This window comes from Oncorhynchus clarkii, chromosome 31 (assembly GCF_045791955.1).
Source record: "Oncorhynchus clarkii lewisi isolate Uvic-CL-2024 chromosome 31, UVic_Ocla_1.0, whole genome shotgun sequence".
In the NCBI taxonomy this organism is placed as follows: domain Eukaryota; kingdom Metazoa; phylum Chordata; class Actinopteri; order Salmoniformes; family Salmonidae; genus Oncorhynchus; species Oncorhynchus clarkii.
The window spans coordinates 28,626,499-28,651,790 of NC_092177.1; the positions used below are offsets into that span (position 1 = coordinate 28,626,499).

The window sequence follows — 25,292 nt, forward strand, 5'->3', positions numbered from 1 at the left end:
GTATGTTGGATGCAGTGGGACATGGTTAACACATTGACATACAGTATGTTGGATGCAGTGGGACATGGTTAACACATTGACATACAGTATGTTGGATGCAGTGGGACATGGTTAACACATTGACATACAGTATGTTGGATACAGTGGGACATGGTTAACACATTGACATACAGTATGTTGGATACAGTGGGACATGGTTAACACATTGACATGCAGTATGTTGGATGCAGTGGGATATGGTTAACACAGACAGAGGCCATGTCAGTGCTCTCTAAACCCTAGGAGCTACAGTGGGATGGCACCGAGACACAGCGCGGTGCACGAGACCATGTGTCAAATCCAATGCTTACAAACGTCATCTGCAGGCAAAACAACAAACACAACGTGACCAACAAACAAAACATTGTGTTAGTTAGGAGCCATTCCTGGTGCTTAGCAGCTCAAATGAATGAGAGAGAGGGAGAGAGAAGGGTGGAGGGGAGAGGTTAAGACAAGATTAGCTGGGCGTTAAACACAGCAGGCGAGCAACAATACAGGAGAGATCTGTAAGAGAAAGAGCAGGGTGGGTTAGTGACACGAGGCACCAGAGAACCCCTGGTAAAGACCAGGGACAGACAAAGGCACAGGAGTTCGGGGCAGTCGAGGGTGTAGTGTTGGCTGGAAAAGAGCACACCTATAGAGAGAGGAGGAAAGAGTGGAGGAAAGGGACAAAGGCCGGTTTGGAAGTTTTAAATCACTAGCTTGCTGCATTTTACAATCACTGCACCAACAGTAGCCTGAACTGCCTAAACCTCCATAGCTTGCGCATACAAATCAGTACTAGGAGCTGAATAAGAGGTAAGTGAATTAGCAGACAAATGTGGAGGAGATGCGTGCTTGTTATTACAAAAGGAGGAGGCCCGAGTAATGCAGACAAGGACAAGAAAATATAAACTTGGTTCATGCTAGCCACCTTTGTCGTCTGACGTCCCCTTATCGAGCTTGGAGGGGGTCGGCGTTCTGCCCCCCCCAGCTCGTGTCAGGGAGGAGCTTCTCTTCTTCAGGGAGGGGCCTACAGACAGGAGAGTGGGGTTACAGCCTATCAAGGACAGAGGGGGCAGGAGCAATTTCCCCTGAAAGGGCCTCTCGAAACACATGGATTTCATTAACAGTCATTTTGTTCTCTCATTACAGTACAAATCAATATGCCTTGAATTCTACGTTAGTGGACTGTGTGGCTAAATGACACTATGATCATAATCTGATTACTTGCTCTCTCTCGATAGAGGGATACATGATGTCTAGCACCACAGTACTGTATGACGTTAGCCTGCATCTGCCAACTATTCAGGCTTAAAGAAACATTTGTTTCTCTAACAAGCAAAAAATGTCTAGACACGTAGTACTCTCCAGATCAATTATGTTCATCTCTATCTGCTCTTCCTGTGCAGAATGAGGGCGTTGTCAAAAGCTTCAGAGCCACATCAGGCAATGGTTGCTCAGACCTATCAAATGGAGTGTGGAGCATGAAGAGGATGGCTGAGTTGGGTGAGGATAGTGGTGTACTGGGGAGGGGGGGGGCTTAATATGCACCTGTCTGTTCCACCTTTTTTCTGCCTTCCTTAGTGGGCTGAGTGTCTAGGTCGACTTTGTTGTTTCTAGGCAACCGGTTCAGTGACGAACTCCTCACACGAGCACCTGAGAGACAACGAGGAGACACCCACGGTGAAACGGGAAGCTGTGACACAGCTCTCTCTTTAGAGTTGAAGTCGGAAGTTTACATACACTTAGGTTGCAGTCATTAAAACTCGTTTTTCAACCATTCCACAAATGTCTTGTTAACAAACTATAGTTTTGGCAAGTCGGTTAGGACATCTACTTTGTGCATGACAAGTAATTTTGCCAACAACTGTTTACAGACAGATTATTTCAATTATAACTTACTGTATCACAATTCCAGTGGGTCAGTAGTTTACATACACTAAGTTGACTGTGCCTTTAAACATCTTGGAAAATTCCAGAAAACAATGTCACGAATTTAGAAGCTTCTGATAGGCTAATTGACATCATTTGAGTCAATTGGAGATGTACCTGTGGATGTATTTCAAGGCCCACCTTCAAAGTCAGTGCCTCTTTGCTTGACATCATGGGAAAATCAAAAGAAATCAGCCAAGACCTCAGAAAATAAATTGGAAACCTCCACAAGTCTGGTTCATCCTTGGGGGCAATTTCCAAACGCCTGAAGGTACCACGTCCATCTGTACAAACAATAGTACGCAAGTATAAACACCAAGGGACCACGCAACTGTCATACCGCTCAGGAAAGAGACGCGTTCTGTCTCCTAGAGATGAACGTACTTTGGTGCGAAAAGTGCAAATCAATCCCAGAACAACAGCAAAGGACCTTGTGAAGATGCTGGAGGAAACGGGTACAAAACTATCTATATTCACAGTAAAACGAGTGCTATATCGACATAACCTGAAAGGCCGCTGAGCAAGGAAGAAGCCACTGCTCCAAAACTGCCATAAAAAAGCCAGACTACGGTTTGCAACTGCACATGGGGACAAAGATAATACTTTTTGGAGAAATGTCCTCTGGTCTGATGAAACAAATAGAACTGTTTGTCCATAATGGCCATCGTTATGTTTGGAGGAAAAAAAGGGAAGCTTGCAAGCTGAAGAACATCATCCCAACCGTGAAACACGGGGGTGGCAGCATCATGTTGTGGGGGTGCTTTGCTGCAGGAGGGACTAGTGGCACTTCACAAAATAGATGGCATGAGGGAGAAAATTATGTGGATATATTGAAGCAACATCTCAAGACATCAGTCAGGAAGTTAAAGCTTGGTTGCAAATGGGTCTTCCAAATGGACAATGACCCCAAGCATACTTCCAAAGTTGTGGCAAAATGGCTTAAGGACAACAAAGTCAAGGTATTGGAGTGGCCATCATATAGCCCTGACCTCAATCCTATAGAACATTTGTGGGCAGAACTGAAAAGGCGTGTGCAAGCAAGGAGGCCTTTACAACCCTGACTCAGTTATACCAGCTCTGTCAGGAGAAATTGGCCAAAATTCACCCAGCTTATTGTGGGAAGCTTGTGGAAGGCTACCTGAAACATTTGACCCAAGTTAAACAAGTTTAAGACAATGCTACCAAGTACTAATTGAGTGTATGTAAAATTCTGACCCACTGGGAATGTGATGAAAGAAATAAAAGCTGAAATAAATCACTCTCTACTATTATTCTGACATTTCAAATTATTAAAATAAAGTGGTGATCCTAACTGACCTAAGACTGGGAATTTTTACTAGGATTAAATGTCAGGAATTGTGAAAAACTGAGTTTACATGTATTTTGCTAAGGTGTATGTAAACTTCTGACTTCAACTGTACATGATATGTATTATTTCAGTTTTGATGTCTTCACTATTATTCTACAATGTAGAAAATAGTAAAAATAAAGAAAAACCTTGAATGAGTAGGTGTCCACACTTTTGACTGGTACTGTTTATATTGATTAGAACAAATTGCTATAGCGGACGGTAGCTAAATGCTAACAAGCGCAAGAGAACAAAGTAAATGCTAGGAAAGACCACCCAGCCCAAAAATAAACTGTCAAAAGGCTACTCACAATTGATCGAGGATGGGATTGATTGTCCCTGCTGTATCCCAAAAGTTTGGCTTTGCAAGCTAGCCACCTATACCTAGCAAGTTAGCAAACCAAATGCATAGCAGGAGCCCTGAACTGGAGAAAATGATTTGGCACTTTGAGAATTCTAACTATAATTTAAGATATTTAGCTGGAAAACAATAGGATTGAATTTCAAGTGCAACTTGATCACCTCTTGTGCTGCTCAACAGTGGGCGTCACGTTAGGAAATGTCAGTTGGCTACACGTGCTCTTTGTAAAACAAGCATACCATGTGACTGACTCGATTTGTGAATAAAAATAAATAAAATAATAAATAGGGACAGTATTGAAAATCATACCACGGGTATTTCAAAATACCCCGGTATATGGTATATATATGCTATACTGCCCAAGCCTAGATTGGACCCAGAATGATGATTCTTCTCAAAGGACAGAAACAGTGCAATTCCTTGTGAATCAAATCAGGATGAACTGCATTAGGATAAGAAAGGAAGGTACAGTACAATGACTACTGAAGAGGAGAGGAGAGAGAGAAGGTAGATCATAAACAGATTACGGATCCTTTGGTACCCCTCCTTATGATTCTGAGACACTTCCCTGTGTCACAAAGTGCACTAAAAAGTAGAAGGGAGCACTAAATGGATGCAATGGAATCACAGGTTCATGCTGGGTTTGTCATTGGTTGAGATCAGAGACAGCGAGCCACAGCATTTGTTTACCAGTCTCTTAATGCTCCTCTGATCGGCTTGTCACTCAGTTCCTGGACATAGGAAGAAGAGGGTCAACAAGGTTGACAACAACTGTGACAGTTGCTGGGCATGAGGGTGGGTAGGGACTTACTTTTGTCAGGTGATTTGATGAGCGTGGCGGAGGAGGAGGACAGGCGCTTGTTGATGCCAGAATCGGCCGGCTGTTTCAGGTTCATGGTGGAGGTAGAGCGCTTGTCAGCTAAGGGGAGGCAGGGACAGACAGACAGGGAGGGATGAGGGAGATATACAGGAGGACCACTAGGAGACTGGGCATGGGGGAGAGGAAAGAGGGAGATAGGGGCAGGGTTCTTGCAGTTTCCGAATGCCCTGCCGGCAGCTAATATTCAACACTCATTTAGTCTCATGTCTATGGTATACTGCACTGGCGGGGCAATGTTTAAACCAAACATTGATCAATAGGGATGGGAATTGCCAGGGACCTCACAGTACGATATTATCACGATAGTTTGGTGCAGAAATGTATTGTGACTTTCACGATTCTAGATGTATTGTGATTAGATACTGTAATTTGATGTTCCAAAACATATTGCTTACTATGGCTACGTTTACACAGACAGCCCAATTCAGGTTTTTTTCTTCACTAATTGGCCTTTTGACCAATCAGAACAGCTCTGAAAAAGATCTGATGTGATCGGTCAAAAGACCAATTAGTGGAAAAAATATCAGAATTGGGCTGCCTGTTTAAATGCAGCCTGTATGTCTGCTGCAGAGAGACAAGAGAGCATGAGTTTTTGATCAGCCATGGATATAAAAGTGAGGCATACATGAACATCAAGGGCCAGACCAAAGCCATAACAATTCTTAGCCAGGCACAGCAGTTAGTGGAAAGAATTGAAAATCCAGAAAATATCAACTGAATAGACACCACAGGTGAACAGTCAAGAGAACATGGACATTAGTTGGCACATGCGTGAAACAGTCAACAGTAGTGCTGCTCAGAGAGCTCAGTGCCTCCATGTGACAGCTGACCTGGAAGTGCTAAAGTGTGAGTGAGTGAAAGAAGGTGGGGACGCCCACAGGCTGCATTTCCATTCAGCGAGCCCAAGGCATGTGGGACAGAAGCAACAGTGAAGTTCCCCTTACATGTTGATCTAAGGTCAGCCTTGCATTTTCCCTCCTGGCGGTTCATTTTAGGATTGGAGGAGGGTAAGCTGATCCTAGATCTGTGCATACAAGCAACATTAACCCATCCCTGGGAGAACAGGAAGATATTAGTGAGGCAGTGAGTGACTAAGAAAAGGGCTAGTGGTTAACATAACAGTGCCAGTCCATGCTACTGTACTGTAGGTATAGTACAGGTATCAACCAGCACCTTGTGTCCTGGGGGGCTTTTCTGGAGACGCGGGGGAGATAACTATAGCTACTGGAGAGGAGGCGCCTGCGTCAGGGTCTCCTGTGGGTGAGAAAGGGTCTCAGCAGGGAGAGGGGAGAAGACAACACCACCCCCCCTCTCCCCACATGGACAGAGTGGAAGAGGAACAGGGCTGGCTGACAAACATCAATAGATTCACCTCTTTGACCATCAGAGCCCACAACACTGCTGAGAAACAGGCTCACATAATAAGACTTGGATGAGGCTCTATGGGATCGGACCACAGAAATGTCAAATAAATAGACTGATAACGTACATATTTTGGACCTATACTAATAAGTACATTGGTTTTATACAGTATGGGTTGGATTCCCTGACACAGATTAAGCACAATTGGACTGAAAAGCACTTTCAAATGGAGACTATCTTCTATCATGTTTTTAAATCCAGAACCAGGTGTAATCTATTCCTGGGAAACTGCCCCTAGATGTACAATAAATGCCTTGCCTGAAATAAACACTAAACTTTTTTTGTGATAGAGTGAGGCAGCTGTGTCACTGCACATTAATAGTATGCTTCATTAACTAAAGGCAGTCAAGACTTCAAATAAAAACAGAAAACATTGAGAAACAGAGCCAATCAACATAACTCCAGCTGACAGAGAACCAATAACGAGCCAGTCAATGTGAGGATGCATCAGCAAGTTTAACCGACTTGTGTCATTCAGCGTCCCGCTGTCAGACAAGCAGAAACAGAAACTTCTTACACACACACAGGTGGAGTCCTATACACTTTGTAGTCCTATCTAGATGGTATAGAGAGCAGTGGGAATGGTATGATGGAGGGTTCCTTACCAGGTCGGTTGTCTGACTCTGAAAGCCCCCCCCAGGACCACCTCTTCTGCTTCTGCTCCACTCTCTGGCTGCGCTCCAGGGTCCGCCGCATCACCGCCTCATAGTGCTCCTGCAGCACAAACACACAGAGAGAGAGACGAGGGAGCGAGAGAGCGAAAGAGAGAGACGGGGGAGCGAGAGAGCGAAAGAGAGAGACGGGGGAGCGAGAGAGCGAAAGAGAGAGACGGGGGAGCAAGAGAGCGAAAGAGGGAGAGACGGGGGAGCGAGAGAGCGAGATGGGGGAGCGAGAGAGCGAAAGAGAGAGAGACGGGGGAGCGAGAGAGCGAAAGAGAGAGACGGGGGAGCGAAAGAGAGAGACGGGGGAGCGAGAGAGAGAGTGACGGGGGAGCGGGAGCGAAAGAGTGACGGGGGAGCGAGAGAGCGAGACGGGGGAGCGAGAGAGCGAAGAGAGTGAGACGAAAGAGAGTGATGGGGGAGCGAGAGAGCGAAAGAGTGACGGGGGAGCGAGAGAGCGAAAGAGTGACGGGGGAGCGAGAGAGCGAGACGGGGGAGCGAGAGAGCGAAAGAGAGTGATGGGGGAGCGAGAGAGCGAAAGAGAGTGATGGGGGAGCGAGAGAGCGAAAGAGAGGAGAGGAATATTGAGAGAAAGGCGGGGATAGCAAGAGAGGGGGGGATAGCGAGCGAGAGATATGAGAGAAGGGGGGGAAAGGAGAGGAGAAAGAGAGAGAGGGGGAGATTGAGAGATATGGAGAGAGATGGGCACATTGGTAGAATGCAGTCATTCAGAAATAATCTTGGTCTCTCAAACCAAAATAAACAATGTCAAACAGACAATGGGACAAAAATAACATGAACATATGTCCCAGAATGATTTGAGTCGGTAACTCAAGATGAAATGCAATTTTCTGTCTGACTAGCTGACAATAACAGTTCACTATAATATGACCATAGTGATGGGAGAGGGGGTAAGTGAGGGAGATCATTTTGAGAGACAAACAAGATGTCAGATAACGTCATATGATAGATCAAGCCAAATAGTCTGTTCTGTTTGAAATAAAAACACATATCCCTAAAATATATTGTAAATTCTAAAATCTTTCAGATGTCACGACCATCACTAAATTGTTCTGGGGCCGCTGTAGTGGTGAAAAGCAGCAGGCTACTAATAAAGTGTCTGGAATAAGAACTCTGAGTGTCTGAGCTTCCTGCAGCAGACGCCCATGAAAAGAAGCTAAAACAGGATATGGTTTCATTCATAACACGTACCAAAGTATGCAGACTTCACTGAAGTTCTTCACCCATGCTCTAACCGAGACATAGCATTAACTCTGCCAATTAGGCTACACCATAAAATACCACAGACCTGAGCAGTGAGCATAGCCACCTCGTGATGAGTTAAGTTCACCAGTACCAATTGAAATACATTCTTCTTGCTTACTTGTACATTTGCATAGCCTGATTCAGACACATTTGTATCATTCCCAAACCACTGCATCTCAGGGGCTAAAATTAACACATGCCAAATACGGGTCGGTGTTGACATCGGCGAGTAAGATGTCTATTCCAGCCACATTGGCAGGTGGTCTGGGACCCACAGTGCAAGCATTTCACTCCCATTAGCAAATAAATAAGAATTAAGTAAATTATGAGAACATTTATCACCAAAATAAATGCAGCAGTAATTGTAGCAGATCAATTATTTTTCTCATCTACCTGCCACAGTAGCTGGTGGACCAAAAGGTTCCATGCCCAGCACTGCACACACCAGTTAACTAGAATATATCCCAATAATACCAGCTGTATCTGTAGTGCGCCCTGGTGTTGAGGATAACCCCAGGGGCCTGTACCTTCTCCTCCTCCTGTTTTAGCTTCCTCTTCCCCTCCACGGCTGAGCGTCTCTGCTCCTCCTTCCTGCGCTGCTCGTCCAGCTTCTTCTGGCGCTCTTCCATCTGACGCTCCACCTGCATCTTGGCCTTACACTCCCGCTCCAGGATCTGAGTTTCCTTCGTAGCTAAAGATGGGGCGGGGTTGTGAGGGTGCAAGTGTGTGTCAGTGTGAAAGGGTGTGATGAAAAAACCGAGGGAAAACACATTGGTTCGTTTACTTTGTGACCAGCCCAGAGGTCACCTCATTAAATCTCCCAGTAAGGTCCCTTTACACTCTAAAGAAGGCATTTCCTGTCTTAACAGGAAATGCCTCTGAGGACTTGAAATGTATGTACTTGTGTATGTTGCTAATCCAATGATTTGATTAGGGCTGAAACGGTCAGGGTCCGAGACTGGGCCCATTAAAGAGGATGGTGTACAGGTTTCCTTAGACCGCTACGAGAATGTTCTGTTGGATTCTGAACCACCATTCAGACTGAGCTCTTACCTTGCTGCCTATCGGCCTCCTCTCGTCTCTCTTTCGCCACTCGAAGACGCTCGTCTATCCTTAGTGCAGCACCATCAATGACTGCATGCACACACAGACACACAGGTAAGTGGGAACACACTCACCTTCACACGCGGTGGAGAAAGTGTTAACATGGGTGGAGCATCGTTGGTGGATTATAATGAGCTGCAGTGTCGCTGAGTGAATGACCTGACAGGCAGATGTGTCCATCATGTGCCTACCTCACATTAATGCACTTTGAGTCGTATTACTGTAACTGTTACATGGAAAAAGTGCGAAGATCGGTCAAATTTCCAAGCCCTCATTTCCAGGGAATGATTGATTTTGCACAAAAATAAAACAGTGATCGTGGAATCACAGAGGGACTGATTAGGCTACTCTGCAATGAATTATAGCAGGTAGGCCTAATTTATGACTACTGAGGTTAAGATCATGTTAGCGCATGATAAAAACATAACATTAGCTAGGCCTCCTTGAAATACGGCAGAGGCTTAGGGTGACATAGGACTCATTCTGGTGGTATGTATGCCTATGCATAATATATACATGTGTGTGTACTCTATTTTCGTGTGTGTGACAGTGTGGGTTTATACAGATGCAGAAGGCAGGGGCTTTTTGTTACCTGGTCGGGGAGACTTTGCTACTGCTGCTGGGGATGGCGTGTTAGCTGCTGCTACTGCTGCTGGGGATGGCGTGTTAGCTGCTGCTACTGCTGCTGGCCCTGGGCTGTTCCCTGCTAGGCTGCGCCGCTCCTCTGCCTGTGCCTGCGCAGCTGCAGCTGTAAGCACACACACACACACAGCTGTAAGCACACACACAGCCACATGACAAATGTGTAGAATTACAGGAAACTAGAATTTAAAAAATAAAAGTCAAATATTCTCTTCCCGATGGCAAAATGTGCAGAATTGGATGAAATTAGCATTAAAACAGCAACATTGTCTCTGCAGTTCAGTGCTATAGGCTAGCAAAGCCCCATGAGTGCATGGGATGGTAAAGTAGCCATCATGCTTAAATATCTGAGTCTGAGACAGCGGATAACAACGTCAACAAAAAACATGTCCTGTCTAAATGCCTTTATGTCACATACAAACAACTTTAGTGCAACAGAAGGGAACCATGAACCCTACTCCCCACAGCACCTCTGCTTCTCCCTAACGTGAGACAGTATGGCAACACTAAAGCATTATCCAATGGGGAGTGGTGACAATGGCCCTCTTTACAAGACCCTGATGGTGCTCAGTGTTCACTGCTATCTGCCATGCTGTTTGTTGAGTGGGAGTGCATAGTACAGGAAAGCTCATATACAGAGGACGAGAATCTGCGGGAGAAAACTCATCCGGATATGAACACAATAAAAACCAAAGGCAGGTTATCATTGAGTGGAAACTCCAAATCAGGAAGTGGACTACAGAAGAGGACTATGCTACAGCTCTTTACATTAGCCCATTTCAGTGTGGTTCTGACTGGAGAAGAGAAACCTCAAAACAACAGACAATGGATCTGTAAATTCAACACTCTTCCACTCCCAAACGGACTGGCATTGATGTATATCTTTAGCCATTGGCCTTTACAGAGCAGATTGCAAAAGTCAACGGGAGGACAAAACCAACACGACAAACAAACAAAGCTGCATCAATACCATAGTCTTCAATGGAACAGCATCAATATATTTCACTCAGGTCGTCACAGATGAATGACTCGGTCAAAGTCTGCTGATAATCCTATAGGAAGTGGACATCAGTTTACTTTCTCTCATCACGCTTCACAGAGTGGGAATCCTAGGTTAAGTGAAAAGTTTTAATGGCCTTATGACTGACTATCTGATACCTACCTTCATAAGACTCAGATAGGTCTAATACACAAATGAGCTAACCCACTGCCTCTTTAGAAACTGAGGGGTGCTTAGTATTAGATTACACATTTGGGGTGAATGGTTAAGTAGTGGTGTCTCATGAGCTAGTGACTAACATCCATCCTTCCCTCAGGGGAATAACAAAACACAATGAGAGGGTGTGAAATTAGATTAAGGTAGGCCATTATACAGCTCTTGAATGTATGAAACAGAGGAAAAATAAATAATCTAATCCAAGTTGGTGCAGATAAGGAATCATCCACTAGACGAACTTCAAAACCTCATCGCATCGGCCTAAAAGGGACTCTTACAACACACCATCTCATGCTAGTTAGCAATTGCGCAAACGCAAGATAGAAACATCCTACAAAATGCACGCAGAGACATAAAAATGGTATTCACCAGTTCATCCGACTCTGGTTAAATTCAACTTCGTTAGGTCCGAGTACTCTATGCATTTACATTGCTATGATTAGAAAGGAACCAAGATACACTAAACAAAAAATATAAAAACGCAACATGCAACAGTTAACGATTTTATTGAATTAGTGCATATAAGGAAATTTGCCAATTTAAATGAATTCAATAGGCCCTAATCTATGGATTTCACACAACCGTGCAAGAGTGGGGCGCCAGGCCCAGCCAACTATGAGCTTTTCTCCACAAAAGAGCTTTATTATAGACAGAAATACTACTCAGTTTTATCAGCTGTCTGAGTTGCTGGTCTCAGACGATCCCGCAGGCGAAGAAGCCAGATGAGGTGGTCCTAGGCTGGTGTGGTTACAGGTTGTGAGCCCAGTTGGACCTACTGACACATTTTTCTAAAATGACATTGGAGGCAGTTTATGGTAGAGAAATGTACTTTCAATTCTCTGGCAACAGCTCCGGTGGACATTCCTGCAGTCAGCATGCTAATTGCTCACTCCCTCAACTTGAGACGTCCGTGGCATTGTGTCGTTTGACAAAACTTCACATTTTAGAATGGCCTTTTATTTTACCCAGGCGCACATGTGTAATGATCATGCTGTATAAATCAGCTTCTTGATATGCCACACCAGTCAGGTGGATGGATTATCTTGGCAAAAGAGAAATGCTCACCTAGAGGGATGTAAACAAATTTGTGCACAAAATGAGATTATTTTTGTGCATATTTTTATTTCAGCTCATGAAACAAGGGGACCAACACTTCACATTTTGATTTTATATTTTTGTTCAGTGTATTTTTCCAACATTCACTCAATGCACTCTGGGTAAAAATACAGGACAAGCCACTCCATTAGAATGTGCTATCAGACAACTAGATATACTTACCTACTTACATTTTGGAAGCTAATAGATAGCATTTTGTTAAAAGATGTAATCAGAAGATAAAATGAACTGTAAATAGTATAGGTAACATTAAAATACCAGTAGAATAACTGCTGATTAAATAATTTAAAATTGTACACCCAATGTAGGCTACTGCCCCTTTAAGAGCTAGAATGGACTTTACAACCATGTTATGGATTCTCACCAAATATGTTGTCTTCACACTATTCAAACCCCACAATCAATAAACAGCTTATGAAGCTATCTTGGCCTATAGATCAAAATATTGCAAACAAATGCTTGACATGCTTAACACCCCGGCCATCCTACAATCTAAGCTTGATGCCCTCAATCTCACACAATTTATCAATGAACCTACCAGATATAACCCCAAATCCGTAAACACAGGCACCCTCATAGATATCATCCTAACTAACTGACCCTCCAAATACACCTCTGCTGTTTTCAACCAAGATCTCAGCGATCACTGACTCATTGCTGCATCCGTAATGGTTCTGCGAGCAAACGACCACCCCTCATCACTGTCAAACGCTCCCTGAAACACTTCTGCGAGCAGGCCTTTCTAATCGACCTGGCCAGGGTATCCTGGAACGACATTGACCTCATCCCGACACTAGAGGATGCCTGGTTATTCTTTAAAAGTGCCTTCCTCACCATCTTAAATAGGCATGCCCCATTCAAAAAATTGTATAACCAGGAATAGATGTAGCCCTTGGTTCACTCCAGACCTGTCTGCCCTTGACCAGCACAAAAACATCCTGTGGCGTTCTGCATTAGCATCGAATAGCCCCCGTGATATGCAACTTTTCAGGGAAGTTAGGAACCAATATACACAGGCAGTTAGGAAAGCTAAGGCTAGCTTTTTTAAACAGAAATTTGCACCCTGCAGTACAAAACGTTCTGGGACACTGTAAAGTCCATGGAGAATAAGAGCACCTCATCCCAGCTACCCACTGCTCTGAGGCTAGGAAACACGGTTACAACAGACAAATCCACTATAATTGAGAATTTCAATAAGCATTTCTCTACGGCTGGCCATGCTTTCCACCTGGCTACCCCTACCCCGGGTCAACTGCCCAGCACCCTCCACAGCAACCTGCCCAAGCCCCCACCATTTCTCCTTCACCCATATCCAGATAGCTGATGTTCTGAAAGAGCTGCAAAATCTGGACCCCTACAAAATCAGCCAGGTTAGACAATCTGGACCCTCTCTTTCTTAAATTATCTGCCGAAATTGTTGCAACCCCTATTCCTAGCCTGTGCAACCTCTCTTTTGTATCGTCTGAGATTTTTGAATCACATCATACCTTCTCCGCTATGCAATCTGGTTTCCGAGCTGGTCATGGGTGCACCTCAGCCACGCTCAAGGTCCTTAACGATATCATAACCGCCATCGATAAGAGACATTACTGTGCAGCCATATTCATTGACCTGGCCAAGGCTTTCGACTCTGTCAATCACCACATTCTTATTGGCAGACTCAACAACATTGGTTTCTCAAATGATTAGCTCGCCTGGTTCACCAACTACTTCTCTGATAGAGCTCAGTGTGTCAAATCGGTGGGCCTGTTGTCTGGGCCTCTGGCAGTCTCTGGGGGTGCCACAAGGTTCAATTCTCGGGCCGACTCTTCTCTGTATACATCAATGATGTCACTCTTGCTGCTGGTGATTCTCTAATCCACCTCTACGCAGACGACACCATTCTGTATACTTCTGGTCCATCTTTGGACACTGTGTTAATTAACCAGTTAAGCTAGTTGAACAAGTTCTCATTTGCAACTGCGACCTGGCCAAGATAAAGCATAGCAGTTCGACACCTACAACAACAGAGTTACACATGGAATGAACAAAACAGTCAATAATACAGTAGAAAAAAATTAAACAGTCTATATACAGTGAGTGCAAATAAGGTCAAATAAGGGAGTTAAGGCAAAAAAATAGGCCATGGTTGCGAAGTAATTACAATATGGCAATTAAACACGAATGGTAGAAGTGCAAAAGATGGATGTGCAAGTAGAGATACTGTGGTGCAAAAAGAGCAAAATATATAAATACAGTATGGGAATGAGGTAGATAGATGGGCTGTATACAGATGGGCTATGAACAGGTGCAGTGATCTGTGAGCTGCTCTGACAGCTGGTTCTTAAAGCAAGTGAGGGAGATGGGAATCTCCAGCTTCAGTGATTTTTGCAGTTCGTTCCAGTCAGTGGCAGCAGAGAACTGGAAGGAAAGGCGACCAAAGGAGGAATTGACTTTGGGGGTGGCCTGTGAGATATACCTGCTGGAGCGTGTGCTACGAGTGGGTGCTGCTATGGTGACCAGCGAGCTGAGATAAGGCGGGGCTTTACCTAGCAAAGACTTGTAGATGACCTGGAGCCAGTGGGTTTGGCGACGAGTATGAAGTGAGGGCCAGCCAACGAGAGCGTACAGGTCGCAGTGGTGGGTAGTCTATGGGGCTTTGGTGACAAAACGGATGGCACTGTGATAGACTACATCCAGTTTGCTGAGTAGAGTGTTGGAGGCTATTTTATAGATGAAATCCCCAAAGTCGGATCGGTAGGATGGTCAGTTTTATGAGGGTATGTTTGGCAGCATGAGTGAAGGAAGCTTTGTTGCGAATTAGGAAGCCGATTCTAGATTTAATTTTGAGATGCTTAATGTGAGTCTGGAAGGAGAGTTTACAGTCTAGCCAGACACCTAGGTATTTGTAGTTATCCACGTATTCTAAGTGAGAGCCGTCCAGAGTAGTGATGCTGGATGGGCAGGCAGGTGCGGGCAATGATCAGTTGAATAGCATGCATTTAGTTTTATTTGCGTTTAAGAGCAGTTGGAGGCCACGGAAGGAAAGTTGTATGGCATTGAAGCTCACCTGGAGGGTTGTTAAATAAAGGTGAAATAAAAAATAATCTGAACATCATGTCAGTACAAAACTGTATATTTGAATTTCTGTGCATCCTTGACGATCTCTAATCAATATCCATAAACAGCACACGTTCTTTTCCCACGAACCTGCACATCATCTTCTCTCACCAATGTGAGGGGTTATGGCAGGGGAAATGGTGTTGCAGTAGTCTACTGTGTGGTGTGGGAATAATGACAAGCGAACGTGGAGAGCCTTGTGTTCACATTGATCTGGTCCCTTTTTTGGGGCACAGAATTCAAGCGAACCAAACTCAGACAACCTCTCGAGATAGTTCAATTCACATGAGGGGTCTGAGTTCCTTTGGAGTGTTCACACTATTCATAGACAGACTCTTGGCCCAGGCAGTGGTCATTCAGATTGTCGATCCAAAAAGAGTTCCACTGAAGACAGTCATTTTTAAAAGAAGTTGAAATAATTCCCCGCTTGTGTGATAGCGTGATTAGAAGTAGGTGCAGCCTACCCTCACAGACGCAGATTAAAAGAGCAGGCCAGAGGATATAGAGAATATGCAAAGGGGATTGTCTGAGTCACTGTCCTCATCCTCTCGGTCACTCACAAAGGAGGACAGTGGGCAAACAGTGAGCCCTCTCCTCCAGCACAAAGCATGCAAATAACAGTACACCATAGCAACAATAAAAGGACTGAGTCCCTGGTTACACCACCTATGCTCCAGTCCATACCCATTAACTCTGCCACACCTGGGAGGCTAGTGATACCATCAATTTATCCAAAGTTAATATTGGTCATAGACTAGCCTACATTAACTGGACAATGCAATAGGGGTTTCAATTGAATATAATGCTTTTATTCGGGTCTTTTCACCACAGACTTACACATATTTTAAATTTTAGTCATTTAGCAGACGCTCTTATTCAGAGCGACTTGTTGCTATCGTACTGGTCCCCCATGGGAATCGAACCCACAACCCTGGGTTCGAGGCACACAGGACCACGTATTGTAGAACTGAAAGTGAGTGCATACATTTTCGTACTGGTCCCCCGTGGGAATTGAACCCACAATCCTGGGTTCGAGCCATGCTCTAACAACTGAGCCACACAGGACCACGTATTGTAGAACTGAAAGAGCCAGGTGTCCTTGTGCATACTGAAAGGAGAGTTGACGAGAGGAGGGAGAGGGCACCTGCATCCATCACTATGGAGATTTGCATTGATAAGCATACATTAGACCCGAGTGGGCTGGCTGCAGTAAATCAGACAGACTGGATGACGCAGCACAAAGCCGGACAAGAGCGTGGGTGGCGTTTTTATAACAGTAATGTCAATGGGGACAACAGCAATGGTGACGGAGTGAAGGTATTAAGCAAAACCATTAGCACACACAACAAATTTGCCTGCCTAGCCAATGTCAATGTGAGTTACGTTTCAATGGCATTTTATCTACATTTCAATCAGGTTTCAGAAAACAGCATGGCACTTCTACTGCAGCAACAAATGTTGTTAATTATAACATTGATGTCATGGACAAGAAACGGCACCCTTATTAAATCGATCTATCAAAGGCATTTGACACAGTTGATCATGACACCTTGCAAATTATCTGATCAGGCAGTCTCTTGGTTCAAAAGCTGTGTGTCAGAAACTGGACATAGAGTTCTGATGGCAAGACACCAGATAGGTTAACTGTCCAGAAGGGGGCAGGACCACAGTTCTCTATTTATATTAAAGGGACACTTATGGATTTTGGCAATGAGTCACATGAACTTCGATACCATTTGTATGTCTCTGTGTCCAATATGAAGAACGTTGGAGGAAGTTTTATTATTATTATGCTAACTAGTTTTAGCACAATTAGAAATCTATGGATATAGACATCAAGTCATTGCGCTAATGCTAGTTAGCATTTGCGCTATCACTAGTTAGCAACTTACTTCAAACCGCACACAGACCAAATGGAATCCATGAGTTCATCGGACTACGGGGAAGTAGATAAATAGCCTCATTGCCAAAATCCCGAAGAATCCCTTTAATAATGTTGGTATAATAATGACGTGTCAAATGCTAGTTTTCATTTTTATGCTGACAACAGTTATTTATTGTTGTGCCGCAACTACTATTACTATTGTCCAGACTCAGCTCTGTCAGCTGAAGTGGCTTTTAAAATGCTGAAAAAGTTTATGGTTTTCACAAAATCTAAGTTGAAACCTCAGACTCTCCCATGTATAGTCACTATGCAGATAGAGTATAAAGAGAAGCAACTTACAAGTACTTGGGTCTCTTGATAGATGAGTGTCTCACCTTTAAAACCCACATCGAAGGTTCAAGTTGGGTTTTGATTTTCATAATAAGTCATGTTTTTCTTTTGAAGAGAGAAAGAGGCTCGTTTCCGCTATTTTTGTGCCTGTAATTGAGTATGGTGATATCTTGTACATGTTTGTCCCTGTGACATCATAACGCATGCTGGACACTAACATGAGGAGAATGGGAACAGTTACATTAAATTAGAGCATGGCACTCCTCCTAGAATTGAAAAGAGGAACTAGGCAAGGTTGCCCAATTTCACCTTACCTCTTCCTGCTTGCAACCCAACTTTTACAAGTTTTGTTAAATCCAGCAATATAAAAGGGATCTCTATTGCTGACAGAGATATCATCACCAGTAAGCCTGTAGATGACACCACCCTCTTTTTGAAAGATGCTGACCAGATTCCCAGATCAGTCGATGTGATAAATATATTTTCCAAAGCATCTGGTCTTTGCCTAAACCTTAATAAGTGTGAATTGTTTGCTGTTAAAGACTGTGTGATACCCTCTATATGCAATATTCCAGTCAAGGAAAAAGTAACGTACCTTGGGATTACCATATCTAAGGATCAACAGGAAAGATGCTCATTAAATTTCATACCTATTTTTGAAAAGAAAAGTTTAACCATTGGTTGCTGAGGGATTTATCCTTGAAAAGGTCAAGTATTGCTTTCTAAAGCTGAAGGCATCTCCAGACTTACTTATGCAGCCCAGTCCCTACATCTTCACAAAATAAGTAAACCGGTTGACCAGATGCTTTAACTGCCTGGAAAAATCATACACATTGTATTAGGAAATCTGTCGCTATGAACACATGAATATGGTGGTCTCATATTTTTTCCGATTTTCATACTTTGAATAATACTTAAGATAAATTGGGCTAAACATTTCCTAAAGAAAAAAACTTCAATTTGGAGTTTCATCCCTCATATCTTCTCCCGTTTTGGTGGCTTAAATTTTATGTTACTTTGTAACTATAACAATGATTAGATTCCTAAAAAAAATCTGCTTTTCATAGACAAGTATACTTAGCGTGGTCGTTAATAAACAATTTTTCCCCACATAGGTATTTCATTTGGAACAATAAGGATATTTTGTATAGAAACAAGTCTATTTTTTTAAGAACTGGTTTAATAATCATATCCTGCTGATGAGTCAACGTTTTAATGCAGAAGGATTGTCAATCATTATAAGGAATTTTACTCTTTACAATATCCCTGTCACACCTAGAGAGTTCGCCATAGTCTGATGCTATTCCATCTGGAACTCTCATGTTATTTAGAGGTGTAACCAGACCTCACCTTCTTGACCTGCCCTCGCTTAATCCAGTTGACTCTCCAATAGGGAAAATGTGTTTCTCCTTGCTCCCTCAGAACAACAGATCCCTGATCCCAACATCCCTGCTTTATGCAAAAGGGATATAGAATCAATTCCTTATGTCACGACTTACTGGAATACATTTGTCAATAATATCTGTTGGGGAAAAAAAGTCTGGTTATTACCACACAAATACCTGCTTGTTAACAAGGTCAAAGGTCTCTTTCAGAATGATACATTAACTGTACTTTGTGTTGAGCATCCAGAAAGAGTTTTGCATTTATTTTGCCATTGTCTGTTTTTTCTGCAATAAAAAAATAAATACAAATAAAAGCCATGAGGAGCTGAGGTTTGTTACTAACTCCAAAGCTCTCACATCACTGTACCCTCTACATGAGAGTGGGTTGGCCTTCGTTAGCTCTTCAGAGATTAAATCATTGGTACATTTGTATTTATAAGGCCATTTTGAGACAGCTACCATTTTACTTTTGTAACTACATTGTCTAGCAGTCAAATGAATGAACTATTGTCTGTGCACAGATGACTGTGTCTAGCTGATTGTGCCTAAGGCCCGTACAGAGCTAGGGCAAAAAGCTTTTTAGGACTCTGCCCCTTCCACTTGGAACGAGCTTGAAAAGGTCCGAAAACGACAGGAGCTCATCCCATTTCAAAATGTGTTTAAAGTTAGGTTGAACACTATGATGGAAAATAAGAGAGGGCTATCAATGTTCTGACCCACAGTTGCACCACACTTCCCCAAAACAACTTGCTTTTCTGTCTGTAAATGTATGTTGTTTTTTTAACTGTAGCGCTTCGTGTTTTATGATGTAAATGTGTCTGCAACTTTGTGTGCTGCCATTTTGGCCAGGTCTCTCTTGTAAAACAGACAGATGAACAATGAGACTAACCTGGTAAAATATGTTTTATTTTATGTCCACAACTAAAATATAATATGTTTAAAAACAACCTACTTTTTTTTCATCAAACCATAGTGGACATGCCATTTTAATTAGCCTATGCTTGCTAGCTACAGCGGCACTACATTGCTGTGATGGGGGAAACACCTCACTGATTAGTCTGTGGTACCTAACTTATCCTATTAGGCAGTTAGGCTACAGTATGCACTGCAACAGCTTTGCACTCTATAATCACACACAACATAGTAAATAGACTGGCTATATTGATTAGGCTAGCTAGGCTAGGAAACATCCCCCAGGCAGAGCAGTTAGGGGAGGCAGTAAAATCCAACTCATCAGGGGGCTCCTGTCTTGTCCTGGAACACTCATCATGGCTCCACAGACAGGGCAGGCACTGGTCATAAACAGGAAGCAGGCCAGCCTGCACCATCATGCAGCTGCAGTTCTGTTCACAGCCGGACAAAACCACCAGTGTTCAAACAGGAAATGTCTAACTTCAAAGCACTATGGGTAATGAACACCAATATAAAAGAGTATGAGGCATATAATCCTTTTGTTCATAAATTACATACTATTCACAATAAATTTACATTGGGCCACTGCTGAAGAAGACAAAACAACAGACAAAACTGGTACTGAGCACTGAGGTGTCAATCTCACTGTGGCTTTGGACAGGAGGCACGAACGCAGCAGTCAGCACCCTTAACACAACCATCCACCACTCAACACACACACAAATATCAGTCAGAGACAATAGTGAGTTCAGTGGGTCAGTGAAGTGACCTCTCATTCCCTCTGGGGCCCAGCAGTAGCAATGGTTGGGTGTTTCTTGGCAAGCAGGAAGTGCAGTACTGCAGATGCCTGGAGGGGAATGTGTCCACACTGTCTAATAATGACAGTCTTCACCGGGCACAGCTGCGATGAGGGTGCACACATACACAGCAGATCTTGTCCAGGATTATTGGGGACACATTCACTCAGAGGTAAGCCGGGGCTATTTCCAGAGCCACCGGGATGATGACACTTTGACGACAGCAGGTTGAGCTCCATTCTCACTGGCTAATGACAGAATGCCCTGACCAGAGTTGGGCTCACACAAGGACTGTATCAGATGTGTAACACACATCACATTTCATCAGCATCACTCATGGCAGGCCAACAAGCACAATGGAGGGGATAGGCCTAGGCTCAATGCTTATAGAGTCAACTGATACAAAGCATCTAAACTCAAAAAAAAAAAACGTCCTCACTGTCAACTGCATTTATTTTCAGCAAACTTAACATGTGTAAATATTTGTATGAACATAACAAGATTCAACAACAGACAAAAACTGAACAAGTTCCACAGAAATGTGACTAACAGAAATGGAATAATGTGTCCCTGAACAAAGGGCGGTGTCAACATCAAAAGTAACAGTCAGTACCTGGTGGGGCCACCAGCTGCATGAAGTACCGCAGCGCATCTCCTCCAGATTTGTCAGTTCTTGCTGTGAGATGTTACACCAATCTTCCACCAAGGCACCTGCAAGTTCCCAGACATTTCTGGGGGGGGAATGGCCCTAGCCCACACCCTACGATCCAACAGGTCCGAGACGTGCTCAATGGGATTGAGATCCGGGCTCTTCGCTGGCCATGGCAGAACACAGACATTCCTGTCTTGCAGGAAATCACACACAGAACGAGCAGCCTGGCTGGTGGCATTGTCATGCTGCAGGGTCATGTCAGGATGAGCCTGCAGGAAGGGTACCACATGAGGGAGGAGGATGTCTTCCCTGTAACGCACAGGGTTGAGATTGCCTGCAATGACAACAAGCTCAGTCTGATGATGCTGTGACACACCGCCCCAGACCATGATGGACCCTCCACCTCAGAAATCCCGCTCCAGAGTAAAGGCCTCAGTGTAATGCTCATTCCTTCAACGATAACCGCAAATCTGACCATCACCAATGGTGAGATAAAACCACGACTCGTCAGTGAAGTGCACTTTTTGCCAGTCCTGTCTGGTCCAGCGACGGTGGGTTTGTGCCCATACGTGATGTTGTTGCCGGTGATGTCTGGTGAGGACCTGTCTTATAACAGGCCTACAAGCCCTCAGTCCAGCCTCTCTCAGCCTATTGAGGACAGTCTGAGAACTGGAGGGATTGTGCGTTCCTGGTGCAACTCGGGCAGTTGTTGCCATCCTGTACCTGTCCCGCAGGTGTGATGTTCGGCTATACCAATCCTGTGCAGATGTTACTAGTGGCCTGCCACTGCGAGGACGATCAGCTGTCCGCCCTGTCTTAAGCGTCTCACAGTACGGACATTGCAATACTGCTATACTGTTACACTGACAATACTAAAGTGCCTATAAGAACATCCAATAGTCAAAGGTATATGAAATACAAATGGTACAGAGAGAAATAGTCATATAAATACTATATTAACTACAACCTAAAACCTCTTACCTTGGAATATTGAAGTCTCATGTTAAAAGGAAGCACCAGCTTTCATATGTTCTCATGTTCTGAGCAAAAGCTGAGCAAGCTTTTTTTACATGGCACATATTGCACTTTTACTTTCTTTTTTATTGATGTATTATATGAGTGGGTACATCCAACTTCCATGATATTTTACTGCATCACATGAATCAGCTCTTATTCATCCGATAAAAGAGTTGACCTGCCTGGGGCTCGTTTCTCTCTGTGCTGTAATGCCTGCCATGAAACCAAACCGTGTCACTGTCGGGGGCTCTGCAATCTCAAACTGTAGCATGTCATGACCTCTGAACTCAGGGTTAACCTCCTGTAGAAGACAGGGATGAGAGGAACTCCTCCTAACTAGTTGTTTCTCTTTCATTGCTTCAAGCTTCCGAACAAAAAAAGGCTAAACAATTTCCTCCTTCGGTTCCCTCAGAACAATTCGGAAATATTTTTCATGCTTTTGATTCTTCAGGCCAGGCAGAGCCAGGATTCAGATAGCCTTGCTAGGTTCCAGTCACAGGCATCTGATCTGCACTCATAATGACAGTGTAGGTACAACCCACAATCTTGCGGAGATAACCAAGTATGTGTGTTTCAACACTGTACTGGATTCCAGCCATTCTTTTGTTACCCTTCCTATCTATGAACACAGTGCGGTTGGGTTTTTCAAACCTCCCCTCATCACCCTCTTTCTCAGCAGTTCACTGACAGGCAAGATTGAATATCTCTGGAAAATACTTTCACAAAGACACATATTTCAGTAGATATAGCTTTCAGAGTGAAAATAGTGAATGAGAAAGTGGATGAAGAAAAGATATGACCTACTTTCAGAAACACCCCTTCACGCCTGGTATGTTGACGGAAAGAAACACTAGCATTTCAGCCCAGTCCAACAGTTTGAGTACAAAACAAAACTGGGCATTCAGACCTTCTGATGCAGACAAACTGTAAACATCTGTGCATTTGGCTGCCACTCAGGAAGAGGCCCAGCTTACGACGTAAAATAACTTCTGTTAACAATGTTAAGACAGAAAAAGTGTTGGTTTATACAGCAATTTTGTAGAGTGAAAAAGTGGAACCAAATACACAAGAAACAAAACAACCCCTTATCACTGACTACATCCAAGAAAACTAGCCGTAAATGGACAGTCATCATCCCATGAGCAGCTTTGTGGACTTTTGGTTCAGTGTCTGTGGAACTCAGTGCAAAACCATGTCAGACATCGTTATGTAGATCGAATCCCCGCGCTGACAAGGTAAAATCTGTAGTTCTGCCCCTGAACAAGGCAGTTAACCCACTGTTCCCCAGTAGGCCGTCATTGTAAATAAGAATTTGTTCTTAACTGACTTGCCTAGTTAAATAAAGGTTAAATAAAATAAATGTAGCAGCTAGCTAGCTACCTTGCCAAGACAACGGAATCTGTCACATGTCAACAAGCTTAGACAAATAGTTTTAATTTCAGATTCTCTTCACTGCTTGAATACCAATGAGCCACATGCATTGAGGGGAAACTGTGCATTGGTGACTTGTCTCTAGAGAGGAATTAGCTAGCTAGGCATGCAACACACAAAAACCACCATCACTTCCTCTCAAATCCCATGAAACCACCAATCACCTCCCAGTTCCAGGTCAAAACCTGTCAACATCCAAAGCCCACGGGAATACTCTCATTCAAAGCCCTCAGGAATACCACAAAACGTTTTTTCTGGGCATTAAGACAGGCACAAAAAAATAGCAATAAAAATAAATAAATAAAATATGTTTTAGAATTAGCCTAGCGTCATTTAACATACCAACAGACAATTTGTGTAGTTTACACGACAGTTTCGTGCAGCCTCTCCAGGGTAAATCTGATTAAACTAGCTAGCCAACCAGAAAATACGGTTTGCTCCTTTGCAGACAATGGCTAGCAAGTCGTTGGCTAACGTTACCTCCTAGCTTGAACTTGGAGATGTCAAAGATGACCATAAAGTAGCTACTGTAGCTAGTATTATTAGTTAAATTAGCTAGTCAGAAAATAGGCACGGTTATGACGCTAACTGTATAAGTTAACTACCCAGCTAGCTAAGTAAACTATGCTTATTGGCAAATTAATGATTTAGTTAATAATTAGCTAGCTAATTAGGCAACTATTTCAACAAGTTTGATGTGTAACGTTAGCTAGGTAGCAATGTATGGCGCCTCAGCAGCGCGCACGCAGATCCGTTCCAACCGGTGATTACATTTAATTTTGGATCCAACAATGATTGGCTCTCTGGTTCTGCTACTATGGCTCAGCTAGAGTAGGTTTTAATGTGATTTTACAATAAGTACATTCAATAGGAACGTTGTACTAGTTACATATAGTGCAAAATAAATGACCTGGTAAACGTTGATGTTCATGCAGCTAGCTTAGTAGGTTGTACAGCTAGCTTTCAAACTGGCCGGAGGGGATCAGAGTTGCGGACTTCCAACTCCTTTTGTCAGCGGATAAGGTTAGCTTGCTAGCCACAAAACATGTTCAAAATGAGTAGGTTACCGGTAGAGGGGTCACTTAGCAAGCAACGTAGAGGAAATTCGACTTCATTAAGTAGCTACATTGGCACATCATTAATTAGTTATGCTAAGTCTATTCCTTACCCATTTGAGCTCGCAAACCCTTCAGAGATGTTGCACCCTCCGCCATTTCTATGAAGTTTTCCTTCTCAATTTTTTGGGGGCAACAGAGGCGCGCATAATACGTACGCGGTTACGTGGACATCCAAGTAAAAGTAGGGAACGGGCCATCGATAGGCAATAGCGCCACCTAGCGTGAAAATCTATGGTTGTGAGAAGGCAACATCTGCTTATCAAAGTTTGCCATGTTGAATATAAAGTGTAATCAAACCACCCAGGGAATGATAGTGGGAATACAATTAATTAGAACTCAAACAGGAAGTAATATTTATGACAGAACATAAAAGCTAAACTTTGTCAGATGCACTATAAAAGTTAGAGATGCATTTGTGTCAATCATATTGTTCTGTCTCTGTCATAACATTACATTAGAGAAGCAGTTTAGAGAAGTCAAGGCATTGGCTTCCTTGAGGACTTACCTTATGGAAAGAGTTGAAGAGTCTAAGGAGTTAGTTTCAGGAGGAACTGCTTTGCAGCAGTAGTGAACCAACCCCTACAAATAAAGAAAACACCACATCCTCCCTGTGCTCTGTTCTGTCTATTTTCATCCAAAACTAACGCTTCTGTCCTATCCCATCTCACATGCCTTAGCCAGCGGGGCCCTCATTCATTT

The 25,292-nt window shown here is 43.5% G+C and overlaps 1 protein-coding gene across 1 annotated transcript in view; it reads right to left on the reverse strand.

Moving 5' to 3' along the window:
* The window catches only part of LOC139390522 (ensconsin-like), a 47,609-nt gene extending 22,888 nt beyond the window's left edge, over positions 1-24,721 (reverse strand). Inside the window, exons 1-9 of the mRNA XM_071137688.1 lie at positions 24,644-24,721; positions 9,586-9,741; positions 8,943-9,023; positions 8,417-8,580; positions 6,570-6,678; positions 5,716-5,796; positions 4,474-4,581; positions 1,573-1,677; positions 953-1,051 (exon numbers count right to left, since the gene is read on the reverse strand). Of these exons, the coding sequence (XP_070993789.1) occupies positions 953-1,051; positions 1,573-1,677; positions 4,474-4,581; positions 5,716-5,796; positions 6,570-6,678; positions 8,417-8,580; positions 8,943-9,023; positions 9,586-9,741; positions 24,644-24,689 (949 nt within the window). The 5' untranslated portion in view covers positions 24,690-24,721. The remainder of the gene's footprint in view (positions 1-952; positions 1,052-1,572; positions 1,678-4,473; positions 4,582-5,715; positions 5,797-6,569; positions 6,679-8,416; positions 8,581-8,942; positions 9,024-9,585; positions 9,742-24,643) is intronic.
* Positions 24,722-25,292: the final 571 nt, after the last annotated feature.